Raw genomic sequence first — 22,582 nt, 5'->3', positions numbered from 1 at the left:
TGCACCTGTTGTATTCGGCGCACGTGACAAATAAACTTTGATTTGATTTTCCATTCTTATAACTTTTATGAAAGAATATGTTGGCAAAGAAATTATGGTCATTATAGAACACAGACATTCAATAACTGGGAATAAACACTCAAGTTGGATCACTTATTGCCGAGGCATTTTGCTAACTTACTGTGCTCATTATTCAACAGGCGCACTGTTTTTCAAATTTATTGTCTGTCTTTATTACCGTTATTTTTTTGTATATCTTTGGTACTATTATCACAAGTAGGTGGTGAATTTTAGTAGTACAAAACTACAAACTGGTAACACTTGTAACGCAGCTAGTCATACATATTGTGCCTTTCATTGTGCATTCATTTTGTTTGTAGGCATCTTTCACCACACAACCATTGATCCAAAATATACGTTTACTGTGAAATATAATGAGTACTGGTTTGGTACTCATTGGTTTAATCAGAAAAAAACTAAATAATGATATCTTCTCAATTGAGTTTAACAACCAGTTCATACAATAGCAAAACATTTACGATACGTGTTTCAAAATTGCCCTTTGAATGGAAACTGTAAACTACAGTACATTACAGTGTTTCACATTAGACAACACACTTGCAGTACCCATTAAAATTGACTGAATATCAAATGTCTATAATTTCCATCCCATGTGTGATCAAAGGTGTGATGATTGAAGACATCTTTCACAATGTAATCACAATGCGAAATCGCAGTAAATATCCTCATTGTTCATGAACCTAGGGAAAAACTTTTGGCATGGCGAATTCAAGCCTAATTTACTGTAGGTCTGGATGTAAATCATTGCATGGCTCATCTGTGGGGGATGATAAGTGCCAGAATTAAGCCTAGACAACTGCACCACCGTGTGGCTGTCGCCGACCACTGAACATCTGACTGACATGACATGATACCAATGCCTTACTAACATCTGCGTGACGCCTGCATGTTAATGATAGTCGTAGGGTGCATAGTTTATATTTAAATGTTTTAAACCATAAATGTTAGAAACTTACCGTTTTTCCTCTGCAAGACGACATGCCAAAGTAGCCACCTTGAGCTACGGCTTGTGTATTTCCTGTTATCGCTAATGGCCTAGAAAAGATTATGTCCAATCTATAGGTAATCTGTCTTTCCCTCAACAACTCATGGCATGGTATGTTGTCTTATCTCGAGGGAAACAGATCTAAATATTGTTAGCCAATCACAGACTGTGTTGTTACCAGTTCCCAGTAGCCTACATCAGACAACCAATTAGAGTTGTGTTCGTTGCTTTCAGTCGAATAGAGGAGTTCATAGGCTTTCCCAGGGTGTCCGTGCACTCGATTTTCGAGAGTGTCTGGCCAAGATAGTTTCCTTAGAGACGATGAAAAAAATGACCAAGATGTCCTTGATCTGACTGAGGAGTAAGCAGGTTATATTTAAGTTGTGATATCACTAGGAAATATTTAGCCCTACTGTGTTGCTAAGGCAAATTTGGTTGATTTGAAAATAATAACTTTTTGTCTATAACGAGTTGTATTCTTTCAATGTATTGTCACGCCCTGACCATAGAGAGCCCGAGGAGAGTGCTAGAGCCCGAATGGCAAACTCTGGAGGAGTGTGTCGTCAGACCACGGCCACAGAAACCCCAAGATTTTTTTTTTGGGGGGGGGGGGCACATGGAGCTGGCAGCTGAGCCGCGGAAAGAGCCAGAGACTGTCGGGGAGGCAATGGAGAAGTTGGGAGAGAGAGAGAGATGTGCAAGTGTGTTCTGTTCAACATTCGACCAGAAGATCCGGTTAGCAGTCTGGTGAAACCTGTGTCGGCTCCACGCATCTGCCCTCCAGTGCGCCTCCCCAGTCCGGCACATCCTGTGTCTCCTCCTCGCACTCGCCCTGAAGTGCGTGTCCCCAGTCTGGTACGTCCTGTGCCTGCTCCTCGCACTCGTCCTGAAGTGCGTGTCACCAGTCCGGGGCCACCTATGCCGGCTCCACGCATCAGGCCTCCAATGCGCCTCCCCAGTCCGGTACGTCCTGTGCCTACTCCTCGCACTCGCCCTGAAGTGCGTGTCCCCAGTCCAGTACATCCTGTGCCTGCTCCTCGCACTCGGTCTGAAGTGCGTGTCCCCAGTCCAGTACATCCTGTGCCTGCTCCTCGCACTCGTCCTGAAGTGCGTGTCACCAGTCCGGTGCCATCTGTACCGGCTCCACGCACTAGGCCTCCAGTGCGCATTCACAGTCCAGAGCTTCCGGCGACGTTTCCCAGTCCAGAGCTTCCGGCGACATTTCCCAGTCCAGAGCTTCCGGCGACGTTTCCCAGTCCAGAGCTTCCGGCGATGGTCCACGGTCCGGAACCTCCTGCGACGGTCCACGGTCCGGAACCTCCTGGGACGGTCCACGGTCCGGAACCTCCTGGGACGGTCCACGGTCCGGAACCTCCAGCGACGGTCAACGGTCCGGAACCTCCTGCGACGGTCAACGGTCCGGAACCTCCAGCGACGGTCAACGGTCCGGAACCTCCAGCGACGGTCAACGGTCCAGAGCTTCCAGGCATGGTGTCCAGTCCAGCTCCAAGGCCGGAGCCTTCCTCTGCGCCGATGCCCAGTCCAGGCACGGCGTCCAGTCCAGCTCCAGGGCGGGAGCCTTCCTCTGCACCGATGCCCTATCCCGGTACGGCGTCCAGTCCAGCTCCAGGGCCGGAGCCTTCCTCTGCGCCAGTGCCCAGTCCAGGCACGGCGTCCAACCCAGCTCCAGGGCCGGAGTCCTCCTTTGCGCCAGTGCCCAGTCCAGGCACGGCGTCCAACCCAGCTCCATGGCCGGAGTCTTCCTTTGTGCCGATGCCCAGTCCAGGCACGGCGTTCAGCCCAGCGCGATGGCCGGATCCGGGGTCTGGGCGGGGGCTACGACCTGCACCGGAGCCGCCACCGACACTAATCACCCCCCCTACCCTCCCCATTTAGTTTCAGGTTTTGCGGCCAGAGTCCCCACCTTTGGGGGGGGTACTGTCACGCCCTGACCATAGAGAGCCCTTGGTTCTCTGTGGTGTTTAGGTCAGGGCGTGACTGGGGGTGATCTAGTATGTCTATTTCTATGTTGGTGCTAATATGGTTCCCAATTAGAGGCAGCTGTTTATCATTGCCTCTGATTGGGGATCATATTTAGGTTGCCATTTCCCCACCTGTGTTTTGTGGGATATTGTTTGTGTTTAGTTGCCTGTGTGCACGTCACGACTTCACATTTCGTTGTTTTTTATTGTTTTGTTTGTTTCACGGTGATTAAAAATATGTGGAACTATACTCACGCTGCGCCTTGGTCCGCTCATTACGACGATCGTGACACGTATTTTCGAAAGCACATAGGCAATATTTTTTTCTGTGTCGATAGGGGAGTAGACTAGTGTATAGTAATAACGTAATTTGATGTGCTAGTATTATTTATTTCATGGATGAATTCAATTATAAATGAAAATATATACACACATAAGGCAAATTTGGTTTATTTGAAAATGTAATGAGTACACTGAGAGTCGGGAAGCAAGTTCAGGTAGTGTATACATTTAATAAATAAATGGAAAAAAAACAAGAAACACAAACAGGGTACCAACATGACAGGAACAAATACAGGAACAATGACGACTGGGGAAGAAACCAAAGGGAGTGACATATAAAGGACAGGTAATCAAGGAGGTGATGGAGTCCAGGTGAGTGTAATGCTGGTGTAATGCTGGTGACAGGTGTGCGCCATAAACGAACAGCCTGGTGACCTAGAGGCCGGAGAGGGAGCACACGTGACAGAAAATCATTACTTTTTGTTGATAACGAGTTGATAATGTATTGTAGAAAGCACATAGACAATATTTTTTACTATGTCGATAGGGGAGTAGACTTGTGTACAATAATTTATTTATTTCATGGATGAATTAAATTGTAAATGAAAATATACACACATGGGGCTATAGGATATATACATATTTTACATTGTAATACACTACCCCTACATGCCACTGTGTGCTGGAGCTATGGATTTATTTATCCACTGTCTCTAGGCCTACACATTCACACTCGAACTGAATTGAATGGGGGATGCATAACTTATTTTCACTGAAGAAGGGAACGAGGTACAACATATATGTTGTACATATACAACACAACATATAACATACATGTACATTACCTCAATGACCTTGACTAACCGGTGCCCCCGCACATTGACTCTGTGCCGGTACCCCCTCTATATAGCCTCGCTACTGTTATTTTATTGTAAAAACATTTTTAACTTCAGTTTATTTTAGTAAATACTTTCAACACTTTTTTTTCTTAAAACTGCATTGTTGGTTAAGGGCTTGTAAGTAAGAATTTCCCTGTCAGGTCTACATCTGTTGTATTCGGCGCATGTGACAATTACAATGTGATTTAATTTGATTCAATGCGATTATCCTGAATAAAAAAGTATCTGTTAAGCTGTATAGTCTTTGCATAGACCCATACGATTCTATATATTTTTGGGGGGGTCTTTTGCGGTAGGCATAGGTTACCACTAATATTCTAAATTGCAAAGCATTTAATAAACCAACCGCATTTTCCTGTGATGTTGAGGCTGAGCAATACCTTTGATAGGCTTGTAGACTACGGAAATAATCGTAATTATTGTTATAGCCTAGATCACTTTATATAATCTGGACCATTATTTTTTCTAAGGTTAAACAAACAAGAGGTAGCATATGTTTTTTGCCCATCTCTTTAAAACTTCTTTGGGATAGGGGGCGGTATTTTGACGTCCAGATGAAAAGCGTGCCCAAAGTAAACTGCCTGCTACTCAAGCGCAGAAGCTAGGATATGCATATAATTGGTAGATTTGGATAGAAAACACTCTAAAGTTTCTAAAACCGTTAAAATAATGTCTGGGAGTATAACAGAACTGAAATGTCCGGCGAAACCCCGAGGACAAACCATCCCAAAAAAATAAAATCATCCTACCACTGATTTCAATAACTTGCACTTTTATAATAGGGCAAAATTGTGCCCGGTTGCAGTTCCTAGTGCTTCCACTAGATGTCAACAGTCTTTAGAAAGAGTTTCAGGCTGGTTTTTGGAAAAATGAGCCAGAAATTGTAGTTTTTCTAGGTGGCTCCCATTTTGGCTGTAGTGTTTCCAAGCACGTGAATGAGAGCATGTTCTTTGGTATTTTTCTCCGGTAAAGACAATAACGATTCTCCGTCTTAAATTGTATTGTTTATTTGCGTATTAGGGTACCTAAGGTTTGATTATAAACATTGATTGACTTGTTTGGATAAGTTTATTGGTAACGTTTGGGATTCATTTTGTATGCATTTTGAAGGAGGGAAACCGAGTGGATTATTGACTGAAGCGCGCCAGCTAAACTGAGTTTTTATGGATATAAAGAAGGAGTTTATCGACATGGCGGCTGGATTAACAACAAGTTAAGCTTTATTTTGATGTATTGCACTTGTGATTTCATGAAAGTTTAATATTTATAGTAATTTAATTTGAATTTGGCACTCTGCAATTTCACCGGAAGTTGTAGAAATGGGACACTAGAGTCCCACAGATCCGCAAGAAGATAACAAGGTTTAGGCCTAAATCCTCACATACCCCCTCAATTCAGGTCCTGTTTTTAACCATAAGACATCACAGAAATGTATAGCCTAAGGATTACATGGTGACAGTGATTGTGTCTGTTAAACTGGGAACTCTTGGAAAAAAACTAGGTCAAATCATGTCATTAGTGATTTTCAGGTCAGAGAAAGAAGTCCGAGTTTCTGAATTGGAATTCCGAGTTGGATGGCGGTTCGGAACAATTTTTCCCATTCTGAGCTCAGTTATCTGAAGTCGGAAGTCAGAGATTGCCGAATTCCGAGTTGTTTTGAATGCGCCACTAGAGACCTAGGCTTCCTCTTATTTCTGAATAGGGCTACCTCCAACAAAGAAGCCATTGTGTCTGTACTGATGTGAGAAAGTAATGGTAATCTACACAGTAATGGTGGCTGGCTACGATATCAACTAGCCTAATCATTTTTGAGGTGATTGAGGTGATATGCCTATTTTAGCATAATCAACTAATTTCATTGATTAGATTACTCTGGCAATGGAAAACATTTTTTTTTACAAAATCATGTACATGTTGTTGTTTGTAAGCCGTTCATGTTGAGATCTTTAATAATAAACTAAACAGACACTTAAACTAACATGTGACGCGTAACATATGTAGATGTTTTTAAGGCATTCATGGTAAGATCTGTCATAATAAACTAACACATAAATCAGTAACACATAAGATGACTAGAACGCCACGTCTACATGACGTGTTCGTGTCACGTGACACGAACATGACGTAAACGCGTCAGCAGCATGACGCCTTAGACAGTCCATGTTAATTCAAGGGCAGTATTTTATGGCGCTAGGAAGACATTAGGTGGCTTGGTGAGAGGTATCAGTAACTTCACGAGGCTTAAAACTGCCACTTATCACCCCCCATATCATCCATGGCCTGAAGGAGGCTGGTTCGCTCATGGGGGTGGCGATCATACATCTTCCACATGTATTGTAATCAAGTATTTTATTGTACGTATGTATTGTAGTGGTCCTGTACGTGGCTCAGTTCATACATATTATGAACATTTGAACATCTTGGCCATGTTCTGTTTTAATCTCCACCCGGCACAGCCAGAAGAGGACTGGCCACCCCTCATAGCCTGGTTCCTCTCTAGGTTTCTTCCTAGGTTTTGGCCTTTCTAGGGAGTTTTTCCTAGCCACCGTGCTTCTACACCTGCATTGCTTGCTGTTTGGGGTTTTAGGCTGGGTTTCTGTACAGCACTTTGATATATCAGCTGATGTAAGAAGGGCTACATAAATACATTTGATACTGTAAGAGCGTGGCACTAGCAGCACCAGAGTTGTGGGTTCGATTAATACCAAAATATGTGGACTATTTTCACTTTCAATAAAAGCATCTGCAACGTAAATATATTACGGTATTACAGTTCTGTATTAGCCAATGCAGTTTTAGCAACTTCATTTTGGATACATGTTTACTGTATAGGGGATGCATTTCTTTGTTTTTGACTTTTATTTCTTATTTGTGTACTGGTATTGTATTACTGCACTGTATTACTGCACAAACACAAGAATGTCGCTGCACCTGCTGTAACATCGGCATATCTGTGTACGCGACCAATAAATATTGGATTTGTTACATAGTCAATATTAGATTAAAAAAAATGTATTGTGAAGTAAAATCATAGTCATCATAGTAGATTCAAGTATATACACCATACTTTTTGTTTCTACTTTACATACATTTTCATTATGTAGTTCTCAAAATCTGTAGGAGACAAACCAGATATGTAAATCTATAGGTTTACCAAATGTTTAAGTGATCAATTAGGAGCAGTCAGATTAATAGTAACATCTATATTAACAAAAGAGAATCCTATCAAAAGTAATGTGAGCGTTGCATTGTGAAAGGCAAATACTTTATACGAACATGTATTGCAATGTGAAAAAGTGACTACGTGTGTTGTACTTAGTCAATTGAAAATGTTCTGAGAGTTTTGAAACTGCCCGTGTGATCAGTTTAGAGTTTTGTAAAAATTGCACCAAAGCGATAAAACTCTCCAGTGTTATTCATTGTTGTCACCCACGTGGCAAAATGGTTTAATTATTTTTTGTATTTTTAAATTAATCTAATTGGTTGATCATGAGTCAAACCCTTCTCAGATTATTTTTCCTACTGTGTCTAATATCAAACAATATTTTCAGTAGAATATGTAGGGGGTCAATGATAAGACCTCAAATTAATTTTAATAAAACTTTGGTATGAATAACATTGTTATAAGACAAGTGTGCATTCCTAGGTGACATTGCTGTACAACATGGGGTTGACATGACAGCAATTATATGTTTGGTGTCCAACAGACCCTTGGCATTGTTAGGATGGAATGCCATTTGACGATCATGAACAATCACCATACTTTAAAAGGGGGGGGGGAAAGGAATGTTTGCAAATAAATATTTCAAATTCAAAGCAGAAACTTAAACTGTATTTGACAGTCACAGCATTGAACAGGAGGGACAATTTATAAATTACTAATCTTTCACAATATTCATCAAAACACAGAGAACCCAACAACTGTTTTAATGGCCAAGCAAGTAATCTCATTGAAGACGTATGGAAACAAACAGTAAAGACAAACAAACAGTGAGGAAAATTCAGTGCGAAACAAATTGATGTAATGAGAACACAGTAGAATAACAATGAGCTGATCTGAATGACAAAGTGCCAGGTCTATGAGAAGGCATGTTGAGAAATCTGTTACACTTTACAAACATTCAGTGGTACAAGAATCAATTTATTTCCAAACGATGACAACCAGTGACTTTGTGGATCACTTCAGAGCGGAGAACATCTTGGTGTGTTAAGTTGATTCGGGAATAAAATGGCAGAGCAGATGACAAGGGGAATATAGCAATGTTATACGGTACAAAAGTAAATGGACTGCTGTTGGACATAAAGACACTGAACATACTACACAATTAAGCATGACATACTGGATTGGGAGGACCTACGAATGTCATATCTGATAAGGGAAACAAAAATCACCTAAAAACATACAAGCTGATGTGTGAATCACTAAGTCCAATATCACCAAATCTGTATCCCAAATGGCACCCTATCACCTAATTAATATATATGCACTACTTTTAACCAGGGGCCCTGGTCAAAAGTGCACTATCAGAGATAGGGTGCCATTTGGGATACACACTTCAGTAAAGCTTGTAACTCTCAATGGACCCATTGGCTTCTCAGGGGATGGATGCATAGCAGCCATGATAACTCCCTGGTTAGTAGAGCCAGAGTGGGACACACACCCTAAATCAACCCCTAGCTCCTACCCCATAGGTACTTGTGTAGATCTCAGAGGATTGGATAATTGGCAGATCCATCTTGCCCTCTGTTGGAATTGTAGCCAAATTGTGGACATCCTTCCCAAATCTCTCAGATCTACACCAGACACTAGGATGTAGTGGCTAGGGGTTGAATTGGGATTCAGCCAGACACTCGTGTCCAGGCTAGCCTATAGCTCATCTTTCCCTGGAGCCTCCTCTTCCTCAGTTCCTTCCTCTGGCGTCTCCTCCTCATCCTCCTCCTCATCCTCCCCTTCCTCTTCCTCACCTTCCTCTTCTGCCTCAGTTGCTTGTTCTTTGTTTTTCTCATCCTCCTCTTTACGTTTCTTGTCATCTTCCTCCTGTTTCATTTTCTTCTCTGGCTCCTGTGACAGGTATAAAGAGGGGTGGTAACAGTAGATGGACAGGTATTGACAGTGAACTGGAAGCCTTATTATGGTAGGTGGCATGTTCACCATTTCTGCTCAAGCCCAGCACTAGGACACCCGATTCAACAAACCAAGGAATTGATTGGTTGATGAATTGAAACGGGCGTGTTAATATTGGGAATGTACAATACACCTGTGAGTGACAAATAGGTAAAACACTCATAGGAGAATAGAGAGGACCTGCCAGTTAAACACAGTATAGTTATTACATACCTTAGTAACACCCCATGTCTCAGCTCCAAACTTCTCTGCTTCCTTCACATCGTCTGAGACCAGGAAGTTGTCAAAGATTGTGCCAGATTTCACCTGAAAAGAAACTCATGATGTTGGTGTCTTATCTACATTGATTTAAAAAGGCTATTCTTTTCACGTGACCAGGAAAAGGCCCTAGAATTAGCATTACTGTAGATAGTCATAAGGCCATAGGGGTATAGTACAATGGAAGCGAGAACTACTCAGGGTCTTCTAAAGCTAACCAGCTTCAGTGGAGTTAGCCAGCCAACATTGATAAACAATCAGAAAATAACCACTAATCTTCAGGTTCATTAATAAAAGCTAAACTTCAATATGAGTTTTTGATTGTCGAGTCCGCTAGATCATTCCCATTTCAAGCTCATCTTTTAATATATTTAGGCACGTTGGCTGGCCAGCTCGTTGACCCTGCATTGTAGTAAGTGAACTGAAGTCAGCTAGCTTGGAAGACCCTTAGTAGTAGACCCCTCAGGAGTTTCATGGCAAGGTCACATGGTTAGATAAAACTTTAGGGTAAAAATATGAGTTTCACAGGTGTCCACCATTAAAATGCATACATTTTATTAAATAAATCATGTTAGAAATATGTAGCATCTATGTATAATGTTATATTTAAAATTCTGTGGTGTCCAGTCTCACCTGCCACAGATCCAGGCCCAGGACACTGATGTCATCAAACTTGTAGATGGTAGAGTCAGCGGCGTACTCTGGGTTATCGATCTCAGGATGGACCCAGGCTCCTTTGTAGTTAGGGTTGTCAATCTGCTTGGGCTTCCACTCTCCCTGCAGACACAACACATGGTTGTTGCTTTAGTCTTAGCCATTGTTTTTAAAAGCCTTAGGCGCATTCTCCCTGCACCTTAGCCCAGGGCTAAGGAAGATTTTATCCCAAGGCTAAGGAAGATTGTAGCCCGGGGCTAAGGAAGATTGTAGCCCGGGGCTAAGGAAGATTTTAGCCTTGGGCTAAGCGAATGTTCACTCTTGCACATTTTAGAAGTGGGCTAGTTGGCCCTGCTCTGGAGCACGGTTAGCGCCGACTTTTCGGAGTTAGCCCCAGAAACACGGTGCCAAAATAGCCAGTGTGAAAGAGGGTCAAGAACAATGCCTAGCATGCTCACTGTCCAATCACAAAAGCTGCACTGAAACTTAATTTACATATGCATGTTAATTTGATAGGTAAAATTATACCATTTCATCCTTCAATCTGAGCAAAATACTGTAATATGTGCAAAAACTGGTTGCTATGCCTAACAAAAATGGTTGCCATGCAGGTTGGCTAATGTCTTTGTACTTAGCCAACTAAAGCTACTGCCGGAAGGGCAGCAAACACTTTTTATAGCTTTTATGTCAACATTTAATTGGATATAGCCACGATAACAATATTGTTGCATGATTTGGCCTGGATCAGAAATGTTGCTCTCGTTCATGCACAGCATTCACTGCAAATATTTTCTTAACTCTTCTTGAACTGCATTGTTGGTTAATGGCTTGTAAGTAAGCATTTCACGGTAAAGTCTACACTTTTTGTATTCAGGCACTTGTGACAAATAAAGTTTGATTTGATTAATCTCTGCACAGGGGCGAAATCGCATAGCAAAAGTGAAACCATTTGAGGTCAGACAGCAAAAACCATCACTGTTGGAAATCAAATGCTGGTCCAGAAGCAAGAGAAAATGGCATTACTAAGTGTCTTGTAACATTGGTCGCATGTCAGAGATAAAAGGTAGTCTAGTGGTTAAGCGCTTTGGGCCAGTAACTGAAAAGGTTGCTGGTTCGAATCCCAGAGCCAACTAGGTGAAAAATATGTTGATGTGCCCTTGAGCAAGGCACTTAACCCTAATTGCTCCTGTAAGTTGCTCTGGATAAGTGTGTCTACCAAATGACTAAAATGCTAAATAAAATGTTGGTCGCTTGTCCGTTATCCCAGGGCTTTGGAATACATGTGAATACTTATCCCAGTGTAAAAAATGCTTGTGTGAACACAGACTAAGCTAGCCCTGGGGCTACGAACAATGCATCTAGGCCTGGGGCTACGAACAATGCATCTAGGCCTGGGGCTACGAACAATGCATCTAGGCCTGGGGCTACGAACAATGCATCTAAGCCTGGGGCTACGAACAATGCATCTAAGCCTGGGGCTAAGAACAATGCATCTAGCCTGGGGCTAAGAACAATGCAGAGTGATAATGTCTAAAGAGTCTTCCTCAACTTGTGCCAATTGCACAAAGGTTAAGTCCTAGCCAGATTTAAGCATTTTTTCTTTATGGTTAGGGTGGCCAGTTCTGCAACAAACGGTCCAAATTGTGTGGCATTATTTCAGGACAACTTCCTCCATTCCACTTCACAAAAACTGAATGGCAACAAAAGCTGTTGCAAAAATGTTGCTAGAACTTCCCTTTCAAGAATAACATGTTTCTACAGCGTTGCGGTCTTGAATACCACTCTGGCTAAGCACATCTCATTGACAAATTAGCTGAACACACACTCCTCTTGGTTCAGTTTGATAACACATCCCCCCCAGGCTAATACAGTGTTTCTCAACTAATGTCCTTGAGTACCATCCATTGCACATTTTTTTGTCCTAGAACCACACTAACAAACCTGATTCAAACTACTTATAGCAAGCCTTGATTAGTTGAACTAGGTACACTTCTGCTGGGCTTGTAGACTGGAGTTACGGAACACTGGTATAGTGTGATCACTGCCCCAGCCCAGTTTAACACACCTTGTACTCTGGGTTGGTGATCACAGGTGGCTCCCACTCTCCATCCATGTCCTCATCCCAGTCATCAGGCTTCTTGGCATCAGGGTCAGGGATGTTCTCAGCCACATCCCAGTCCTGGAAAAACACAATAGTAATTTACTACTACAGTATAGCTTACTGGACCAGTCCTGGACACATAGCAGGAAGCGATTTCTATATTGTGAGCTATGGCACGTTGAGGTCAGCCTCACTATATCATGGTAAAACCAATAAATACTATATGACTTGGACGAAAATAGGTGTAGGTACTCTGTTTGGTCACTGGTACAGTTTATATTTAGGAGCAGGAGCTCCACAATACTTTTGAGTTAGTCTATCAGAGGAACAGGAACTCAAACAGTGAAACATCCAAGGTGGTGTTGCTAATAGCCCCTGCCGAGTGGCGCAGCGGTCCAAGGCACTGCATCTCAGTGCTAGAGGCGTCACTACAGACCCTAGTTAGATTCCAGGCTGTATCACAACCGGCTGTGATCGGAGTCCCCATAGGGCGGTGCACAATTGGCCCAGCGTCATCCGGGTTTGGCCAGGGGGTAGGCCGTCATTGTAAAATAAGAATTTGTTCTTAACTGATTTTCCTAGTTAAATAAAATAAACTCCGCTCAGCTCCTGCCCAAGTCAAGCACTGACTATAGTAATAATGAGGCATCTACTTTGTTTTACTGGGTGTATTTTACAGTAAAGTGTTTTCATATGATCTAAATGCAGTTTAAATAAAAGCTTGATTTGAATAGGCTTGGTGCCTCGTGGTCTTTAAAGACAGCGGTTGCACACCTCTGGCTTGGTGTCATCAGCATCGTCCATCTTGGGGCGGTCGTCCCAGTCCTCGGGCTTCTTGGCCTCGGGGTCCTTGATGGTCTTAGCCGGCAGGAAGTCCCAGTCCTCCTCCAGAGTGCCTGACTCAACCTTCTCGTTATCGATCTTCACCTCGTAGGTCTGGTTTGGGTTCAGGATCAGCGTGTACAGGTGGGTCAGCTCGTCATCCTGAAGAGGGGGGAGAGAGATTGCTTAGGTTAAAGTAGGAGTGTGTGAGAGAGTGAGTGAGACGGTAATCAGAGGACAAAACTCAAAACGTGAGCACCTTACCTTGCACTTGACTTCCTTCTTGATGAGGTGATTCTTGCCCTTGTAGTTGAAGATAACGTGGACCTTCTTGGTGCTGTAGCCACAGATGTCAGGGCCTGTACAGGTCGCAGGACAGAGTATGATCAAATTAGCACTAGAGACTAGAGGTTGACTGGCCGAGTTCAAGGTATTTTTGGACGCCGATTACATTGCATTCCACAAGGAAACTGCATGGCAGGCTGACCACCTGTTACGTGAGTGCAGCAAGGAGCCAAGGTAAGTTGCTAGCATTAAACTTACCTTATTAAAAAACAAACTACACATGGTTGATGAGATTACTAGGTCAACTAGCGTGTCCTGCGTTGCATATAATCAATGCAGTGCCTGTTAATTTATCATAGAATCACAGCCTACTTTGCCAAACGGGTGACGATTTAACAAAAGCGCATTTGTAGAAAAAAAAAGCACAATCGTTGCACGAATGTACCTAACCATAAACATCAACGCCTTAAAGTCAACACACAGAAGTATATTTTTTAAAACTTGCATATTTAGTTGAATTTAATTCATGTTAGCAGGCAATATTAATTAGGGAAATTGTGTCACTTCTCTTGCGTTCATTGCACGCAGAGTCAGGGTATATGCAACTTTTGGGCCGCCTGGCTCGTTGCGAACTAATCTGCCAAAATTGTACATAATTATGACATAACATTAAAGGTTGTGCAATGTAACAGCAATATTTAGACTTAGGGATGCCACCCGTTCGATACAATACGGAACGGTTCCGTATTTCACTGGAAGAATAAACGTTTTGTTTTCGAAATGATCGTTTCCGGATTTGACCATATTAAAATGACCAAAGAATCGTATTTCTGTGTTTATTATAATTAAGTCTATGATTAGATATTTGATAGACCAGTCTGATTGAGTGGTGGTAGGCAGCAGCAGGCTAGTAAGCATTCATTCAAACTTTACTGCATTTGCAAGCAGCTCTTAGCAATGCTTGAAGCACAGCGCTGTTTATGAGTTCAAGGGTCATATGACTCAAGAGTTTATGACTTCCTGAGATTAGGGTGGCAATACTATTAGAACATCCAATAGTCAAAGGTATATGAAATACAAATGGTATATTGAGAAATAGTCGGTGTCATAATTCCTATAACGACTACAACCTAAAACTTCTTAACTGGGAATATTGAACCACCAGCAATACAAAATGTTGTATTCTTCTGTGAGAATTCTTCTAAGACTTTCTAGTGTAATTTATTGTATTACTGAGTTACTGTTTTGCTATTTAAATGTTAATTCGGTAACAGTATATGTTCTGCGCAAGGAATTTAAATTAACATTGCACATATTGCACTTTAACTTTCTTCAACACTACGTTTTTGCATTATTTAAACCAAATTGAACAGGTTTCATTATTTATTTGAGACTAAATTGATTTTATTTATGTATTATATTAAGTTAACTTCTTATGGCTTGAGGGCGCTATTTTCATGTCCGGATGAAAAGTGTGCCCAAAGTAAACTGCCTGCTACTCAGCTCCAGAAGCTAGGATATGCATATAATTGGTAGATTTCGATAGAAAACACTCTAAGGTTTCTAAAACTGTTTGAATGATGTCTGTGAGTATAACAGAACTTATTTGGCAGGTGAAACCCCAAGGACAAACCATCCACTCTTTTCAATGGGTTTTCATTGAGAATCCATAATTCTAAGGCAGTTGCTTGCAGTTCCTATCGGTTCCACTGGATGTCAACAGTCTTTAGAAATTGGTTGACGTTTTTCCTTTGTGTAATGAAGAAGTAGCCCTGTTCAGAACGAGACTCGAGGGAAGTGTACTGTTTGATAGAGGCCCGTGACCTGAAAAGCACACTCCACTTTGTTTTCCTCCGGGAATTGAACGCAGATTATTCCATCTTAAATTTTATTGATTATTTACGTTAAAAAAAAATACCTAAAGTTGTTTGAAATGTTTGGACAAAGATTACAGCTAACTTGAGATATTTTGTAGTCATGTTGCACGAGTTGAAACCGGTGTTTTTCTGGATCAAACACGCCAAATGGACATTTTGGATATATAACGACGGAATTAAATCGAACAAAAAGGACCATTTGTGATGTTTATGGGACATATTGGAGTGCCAACAGAAGAAGCTCGTCAAAAGCATGAATTATATTGTTATTTCAGAGTTTTGTGTCGCGCCTGGCGAGATGAAATATGATTGTCTGTGTTGTTTGATGGGGTGCTGTCCTCACATAATAGCATTGTTTGCTTTCGCCGTAAAGCCTTTTTGAAATCTGACACTGTGGCTAGATTAACAAGAAGTTCAGCTTTAAATTTGGTGTATTGCACTTGTGAATGTATGAAAGTTAAATATTGGTTTTTGAATTTGGCGCTCTGCCATTTCACCGGATGGTGTCAAATCGATCCCGTTGACGGGATTTGAGCCATAAGTTAAAATAAGTGTTCATTCAGTATTGTTTTTGTCATTATTACAAATATATATCAAAATAATAACAATCATAACATGGCTGATTAATCGGTATCAGCTTTTTTTTTGGGCCTCCAATAAATCAGTCTCGGCGTTGAAAAATCATAATCGGTCGACCTCTACTAGAGACCTTCCATCCAATCACCACGAAGCTTTTCAATATAAATGAGTCATCGTCACACACACACACACACACACACACCAGTCCTGATGTTCCTGCTCACGTCATTAGACTAGGAAATAAACCTACTCATAGGCTACAATAAGGACCCAGAGTTTTCCCCGGTCATGTCACAATGTGTTCAATTTAGGAAAAACTCAGGTGTGTATTCACTAACCAAACAGAAGCAAATGGAACAAAGACAGGAAGGGACCTACCTGATATTTGTATAATATAAAAACTCTTGTTTATGTTAGAAAATTGTAGCCAAACATTTTGCATGATGTGCACTAATGAATGCACCCCAGTGCACTGTCCATAAGACCAGACAGAGTACCTACCGAACATGATGTAGTACTGGGAGTCTCCGTGCATCTCAGCCTGGTCAAGGGTGGAGGGGAACACCTTAACATAACCGCCGCCACAGTCAATTTTCTGCTCATGTTTCACAGTGAACTGGATCACCAGAGTCTTTCCCTCGTTGCTGAAGGGTTCGAAGCGGGCCGATGCGGCATAGAAACGGGCGTCCTGGCTGGTCTGTAGACCTGGGGACACAGTGCAGAGTGACGCATGGTGAACACTGATGAATACTCGCTTTATAACAGTCATGACTGACAACACCATAGTCACAAATCACAATACACCCATTATCAGTATCTCAGTTAACAAAAAACTTGTTCAAGACCCCAGCCATACAGCAGGATTGTGGTAAATTCCATCAATTCAGGAAGTAAACCGAAAAACTATAACCAGTGTAGGAATTTCAGTTCACTTCCTGAATTGACCCCAACCCTGGTAGGCAGCACTGACCCAGGAGGCAATAAGGAAACTGACCCAGTAAGGTCAGCGACCCAGGAGACAATAAGGAAACTGACCCAGTAAGGTCAGCGACCCAGGAGGCAATAAGGAAACTGACCCAGTAAGGTCAGCGACCCAGGAGACAATAAAGAAACTGACCCAGTAAGGTCAGCGACCCAGGAGGCAATAAGGAAACTGACCCAGTAAGGTCAGCGACCCAGGAGGCAATAAGGAAACTGACCCAGTAAGGTCAGCGACCCAGGAGGCAATAAGGAAACTGACCCAGTAAGGTCAGCGACCCAGGAGGCAATAAGGAAACTGACCCAGTAAGGTCAGCGACCCAGGAGGCAATAAGGAAACTGACCCAGTAAGGTCAGCGACCCAGGAGGCAATAAGGAAACTGACCCAGTAAGGTCAGCGACCCAGGAGGCAATAAGGAAACTGACCCAGTAAGGTCAGCGACCCAGGAGGCAATAAGGAAACTGACCCAGTAAGGTCAGCGACCCAGGAGGCAATAAGGAAACTGACCCAGTAAGGTCAGCGACCCAGGAGGCAATAAGGAACTGACCCAGTAAGGTCAGCGACCCAGGAGGCAATAAGGAAACTGACCTTTGTCCTTCTCAGCATCTCCATAGAAGTTACCAGCTGTCAGTTTCCACTCTCCATAGTCTGCCTTGTGCTTAGAGTCCAGCCAGCGAGTCTTCCAGGCATCTGCAGAAAGATACACCAACCAATGAACAGTCAGAATCATCAAAAATGAAGACCAGTCACTGATATCGCCTTACAGTGTAAAATATGGCATACGGCCTTAATCTCAAACACAGTAATTTTACAGTCTGGACACCATCTGATAGGTGCAAAAAGATTCATTTCAGTTTTCATTTAAAAAAGTGTCACTAGCCACTTCTCTGATGACATACACAAAAACAAAATGGCTTGATGATTAGCTATGGTGAGTCAAATGTTACAAATGGTTCTCATGAATTTGGCTGACCAGTGTAGTTTAACTAACGTGACTGTAGTTAACGTTAGCTAACTAAGTCTGCTAATGTTACATTGTCAAAGCTAACTTTCTTTCAATATGTAGCAATATAGCTAGCATTAACATGAAAGCAATGAATTTGAAACAAAATCTGCAGTATACAGTTAAATTGAAGAGAAGGCAGTGTGACAACACATTTCCAGGTCCATCTTTGAAACTCGTGCATGGCCTGAGTAAGTAGGCTAGCTAGCTAACGTTTCTAGACGAGGGTGAAACGTCAGAAATAAAACGAACTTACCTCCATCAAGGAATTGTTCTTGGAAGTAAACGGTAGAATGAACAGAAAATATGGACAGAATTATCGCGAATGATCCCAAGACCTGCATTTTGACCGCCTAAAGCTTAAACGTTGTCCTCAAAAGAGACTCTTCCAGGAAATGTCTTGTGATTTCATTGAATGACAAGGAAAGGAAAGCAATTTTCGGAGTTGCTCGAGTGAACAGATGTCTTCCTCTCATTGGTTCAAACGCTATCAGCCTTAACCAATCAGATGAGACCACGAAACACACGCTCGGTCATTCCTCTTCCGGTGAGCTAAATTCCGCTGAACCAGTGGTAAATTGTTTTGAATTGATAGTACAGAGTTTATGTCAAAATTGACTTTTCATAGCAGGTTAGGATAACTTATGCAGCAGGTTAGGATAATTAACGTAGCAGTTTAGGAAAAGGGTTAAGGTTAGCTCAAATACAACATTGCCTAACTTTTAAAATCAGATTCATGGTCAAGTTGAGCCTTATTCTACAATGTATAAAATACTAAAACATAAAGAAAATACTTGAATGAGTAGGCGTGTCCAAACTTTTGACTGGTACTGTATGTATGTATGTATGTATGTATGTATGTATGTATGTATGTATGTATGTATGTATGTACATTACCAGTCAAAAGTTTGGACACCTACTCATTCCAGGTGTTTTCTTTATTTTTACTATTAATTTACATTGTAGTATAATAGTGAAGACATCAACACTATGAAATAACACATATGGAATCATGTAGTAACCAAAAAAGTGTTAATAAACAAATCCAAATATATTTTATATTTGAGATTCTTCAAAGTGCCAATTTTTGCCTTGACAGCTTTGCACGCGCTTGGCATTCTCTCAACCAGCCTCATAAGGTAGTCACCTGGAATGCATTTCAATTAACAGGTGTGTCTTGCTAAAAGTTTATATGTGGAATTTCTTTCCTTCTTAATGCGTTTGAGCCAATCAGTTGTGTTGTGACAAGGTAGGGGTGGTATACAGAAGATTGCCCTATTTGGTAAAAAGCAAAGTCCATATTATGTCAAGAACAGCTAAAATAAGTAAACAGAAATGAAGGTCCATCATTACTTTAGGACATGAAGGGCAGTCAATCCGAAAAATGTCTAGAACTTTGAAAGTTCTTTCAAGTGCAGTCGCAAAAACCATCAAGCACTGTGATGAAACTGGCTCTCATGAGGACCGCCACAGGAAAGGAAGACCCAGGGTTACCTCTGCTGCAGAGGACAAGTTAATTAGAGTTACCAGCCTCAGAAATCGGCAATTAACTGCACCTCAGATTACAGCCCAAATAAATGCTTCACAGAGTTAAAGTAACATACACATTTCAACACTGTTCAGAGGAAACTGCACGAATCAGGCCCTCATGGTCGAATTGCTGCAAAGAAACCACTATTAAAGGACACCAATAATAAGAAGAGACTTGCTTGGGCCAAGAAACACGAGCAATGTACATGAGACTGGTGGAAATCTGTCCTTTGGTCTGATGAGTCCAAATTTGAGATTTTTGGTTCCAACCACCGTGTCTTTGTGAGACACAGAGTAGGTGGACAGATGCTCTCCGCATGTGTGGTTCCCACCGTGAAGCATGGAGGAGGAGGTGTGAGGGTGTGGGGGTGCTTTGCTGGTGACACTGTGATTTATTTAGAATTCAAGGCACACTTAACAGGCATGGCTACCACAGCATTCTGCAGCAAAATGCCATCTCATCTGGTTTGCGCTTAGTGGGACTATCATTTGTTTTTCAACAGGACAATGACCAAAAACACACCTCCAGGCTGTGTAAGGGATATTTGACCAAGAAGGAGAGTGACGGAGTGCTGCATCAGATTACCTGGCCTCTACAATAAACCGACTTCAAACCAATTTGATGGTTTGGGATGAGTTGGACCGCAGAGTAAAGGAAAAGAAGCCAACAAGTGCTCAGCATATGTGGGAACTCCTCATGAAGCTAGTTGATAGAATGCCAAGAGTCTTCCTTTCTTGTGGCGGACCTCATGAGAGCCAGTTTCATCATAGTGCTTGATGGTTTTTGCGACTGCACTTGAAGAAACTTTCAAAGTTCTTGAAATTTTTCGGATTGACTGACCTTCATGTCTTAAGGCAATGATGGATTGTCGTTTCTCTTTGATTATTTGAGCTGTTCTTGACATAATATGGACTTGGTCTTTTACCAAAGAGGGCTATCTTCTGTATACCACCCCTACCACCCCTACCATGTCACAACACAACTGATTGGCTCAAACACGTTAAACAACAGGGCGGGTCACAATGACCCGAGGACAGCGGGAGGGTCGATAACAAGAGCGGGGTCATTTTGACCCAAAGAAAACGGGAGGGTTAAGAAATAAAATAAATTCCACAAATTCACTTTTAACAAGGCACACCTGTTAGTTGAAATGCATTCCAGGTGACTACCTCATGAGGCTGGTTGAGAGAATAACAAGCGTGTGCAAAGCCGTCATCAAGGCAAAGGGTGGCTACTTTGAAGAATCTCAAATGTAAAATATATTTTGATTTGTTTAACACTTTTTTTAGTTACTACATGATTCCATATGTGCTATTTCATAGTGTTGACACCTTCACTATTATTCTACAATGTAGAAAAAAGTAAAAATAAAGAAGAAACCTTGAATGAGTAGGTGTGTCCAAACTTTTAACTGGTACTGTATACTGAACAAAAATATAAAGGCAACATGTAAAGTGTTGGTCCTCACCAGAGCTGTAGTCAGGGAATTGAATGTTCATTTCTCTACCATAAGCCGCCTCCAACGTTGTTTTAGAGAATTTGGCAGTATGTCCAACTGGCCTCACAACCGCAGACCACATATAACCATGCCATCCCAGGACCTCCACATCCAGCTTCTTCACTTGTCTGAGACCAGCCACCCGGACAGCTGATGAAACTGAGGAGTATTTCTGTCTGTAATAAAGCTCTTTTGTAGGGAAAAACTCTGATTGTCTGGGTCTGGCTTCCCAGTGGCTACCCACGGGTAAGCCCCTGCCCAGTCATGTGAAATCCATAGATTAAGTCCTAATTTATCTATTTAAATTGACTGATATCCTTACATGAACTGTAACTCAGTAATATCGTTGAAATTGTTACATGTTACGTTTATATTTTTGTTCGGTAATAAAATGTCAAATGTATACTGTGAGAGGAAAAATTGCAAGATTATGTTATAATACTTTTATTGCATCAAATGGTTGTTTTATCCGACAGAATAGAGTATTCTTAACTATTGTGTGTGTGTTGTACTGAGGATGGGCCTCTGGGAGATAACACTGACAGGAGAATTACAATGTCTTTTGGGTGATAAAACCTAAAAACCATTCCAGAGCATGAGTTAATGTTTCTGTTCTATACATTACCAGGGACAGATGGTTGCAGTTTGGAGTTGGAGGGACAGACTCTGGTCTACACAATGAAAACTGTTGACACAGCAGATACTGTCTGCTATGTATTATAGGTATCTTTCATACAAATCTTAACCTTGTGACCCATTTTATGTATCTGTTGTTCGTCATGTAGGTTGAAAGGGGTGTATCTTGGCCATAAAAGATCTTTGTACTTTTGTCTCGGCACTCTCAACGAATCATTTGACCGTGAATCGTCGACCAGCCAACATTATCGTAGAGCACTCAAATCGATTCACTTTATATGTGTGCATTGTATTGACCTGCACTATTATTAATAAGTGATTAAAGATTTAGTTTAAGTATTACTCTGACTTGTGTGATCAGTTTGTCTCTCCTCATTTGATAGTAAAGAAATGAACCACCACAATATGTAAAATGTGCATTCGGAAAGTACTCAGACTTTTTCCACATTTTGTTACATTACAGCCTTATTCCAAAAATTATTACATTATTTTTCTTCCTCATCAATCTACACACAATACCTCATAATGACAAAGCGAAAACAGTTTTTTTGACATTTTAGCTAATTCATAATTCGTTTTTAAACAGAAATACCTTATTTACATAAGTCTTCAGACCACGTGCGATGAGACTTGATTGGAGTCCAGCTGTGGTAAATTTAATTGATTGGACATGATTTGGAAAGGCACACAAATCAAATAAAATTGTATTTGTCACATGCGCCGAATACAACAGGTGTAGACCTTACAGTGAAATGCTTACTTACAAGCCCTTAACCAACAATGCAGTTTTAAGAAAATACCTACAAAAAAAATGTAAGACACTAGAATAACAAATAATTAAAGAGCAGCAGTAAATATCAATAGCGTGGCTATATACAGGGGGGTACCGGTACAGAGTCAATGTGCGGGGGCACCGGTGTTGAGGTAATTTAGGTAATATGTACATGTAGGTAGAGTTATTAAAGTGACGCTGTGCATAGATAAGAACAGAGTAGCACCAGTGAA

General features: G+C 41.6%; 1 protein-coding gene across 1 annotated transcript; it reads right to left on the bottom strand.

The window, feature by feature from the left end:
• Nucleotides 1-8,039: 8,039 nt before the first annotated feature.
• Nucleotides 8,040-18,383, bottom strand: LOC115157539 (calreticulin). Its single transcript, XM_029705888.1, has 9 exons — nucleotides 18,169-18,383; nucleotides 17,498-17,599; nucleotides 16,432-16,635; nucleotides 13,454-13,548; nucleotides 13,142-13,351; nucleotides 12,332-12,445; nucleotides 10,246-10,389; nucleotides 9,568-9,660; nucleotides 8,040-9,291 (listed from the first exon to the last, which is right to left on the bottom strand). The coding sequence occupies exons 1-9, from the start codon at nucleotides 18,254-18,256 to the stop codon at nucleotides 9,097-9,099; spliced, it is 1,245 nt and encodes a 414-aa protein (XP_029561748.1). The 5' UTR covers nucleotides 18,257-18,383; the 3' UTR covers nucleotides 8,040-9,096.
• Nucleotides 18,384-22,582: the final 4,199 nt, after the last annotated feature.

The sequence above is a fragment of the Salmo trutta genome, chromosome 21, assembly GCF_901001165.1.
Source record: "Salmo trutta chromosome 21, fSalTru1.1, whole genome shotgun sequence".
Taxonomy (NCBI): domain Eukaryota; kingdom Metazoa; phylum Chordata; class Actinopteri; order Salmoniformes; family Salmonidae; genus Salmo; species Salmo trutta.
The sequence above is the reverse complement of the archived record's forward strand: the minus strand, read 5'-3'. Positions and strand labels throughout refer to the sequence as shown.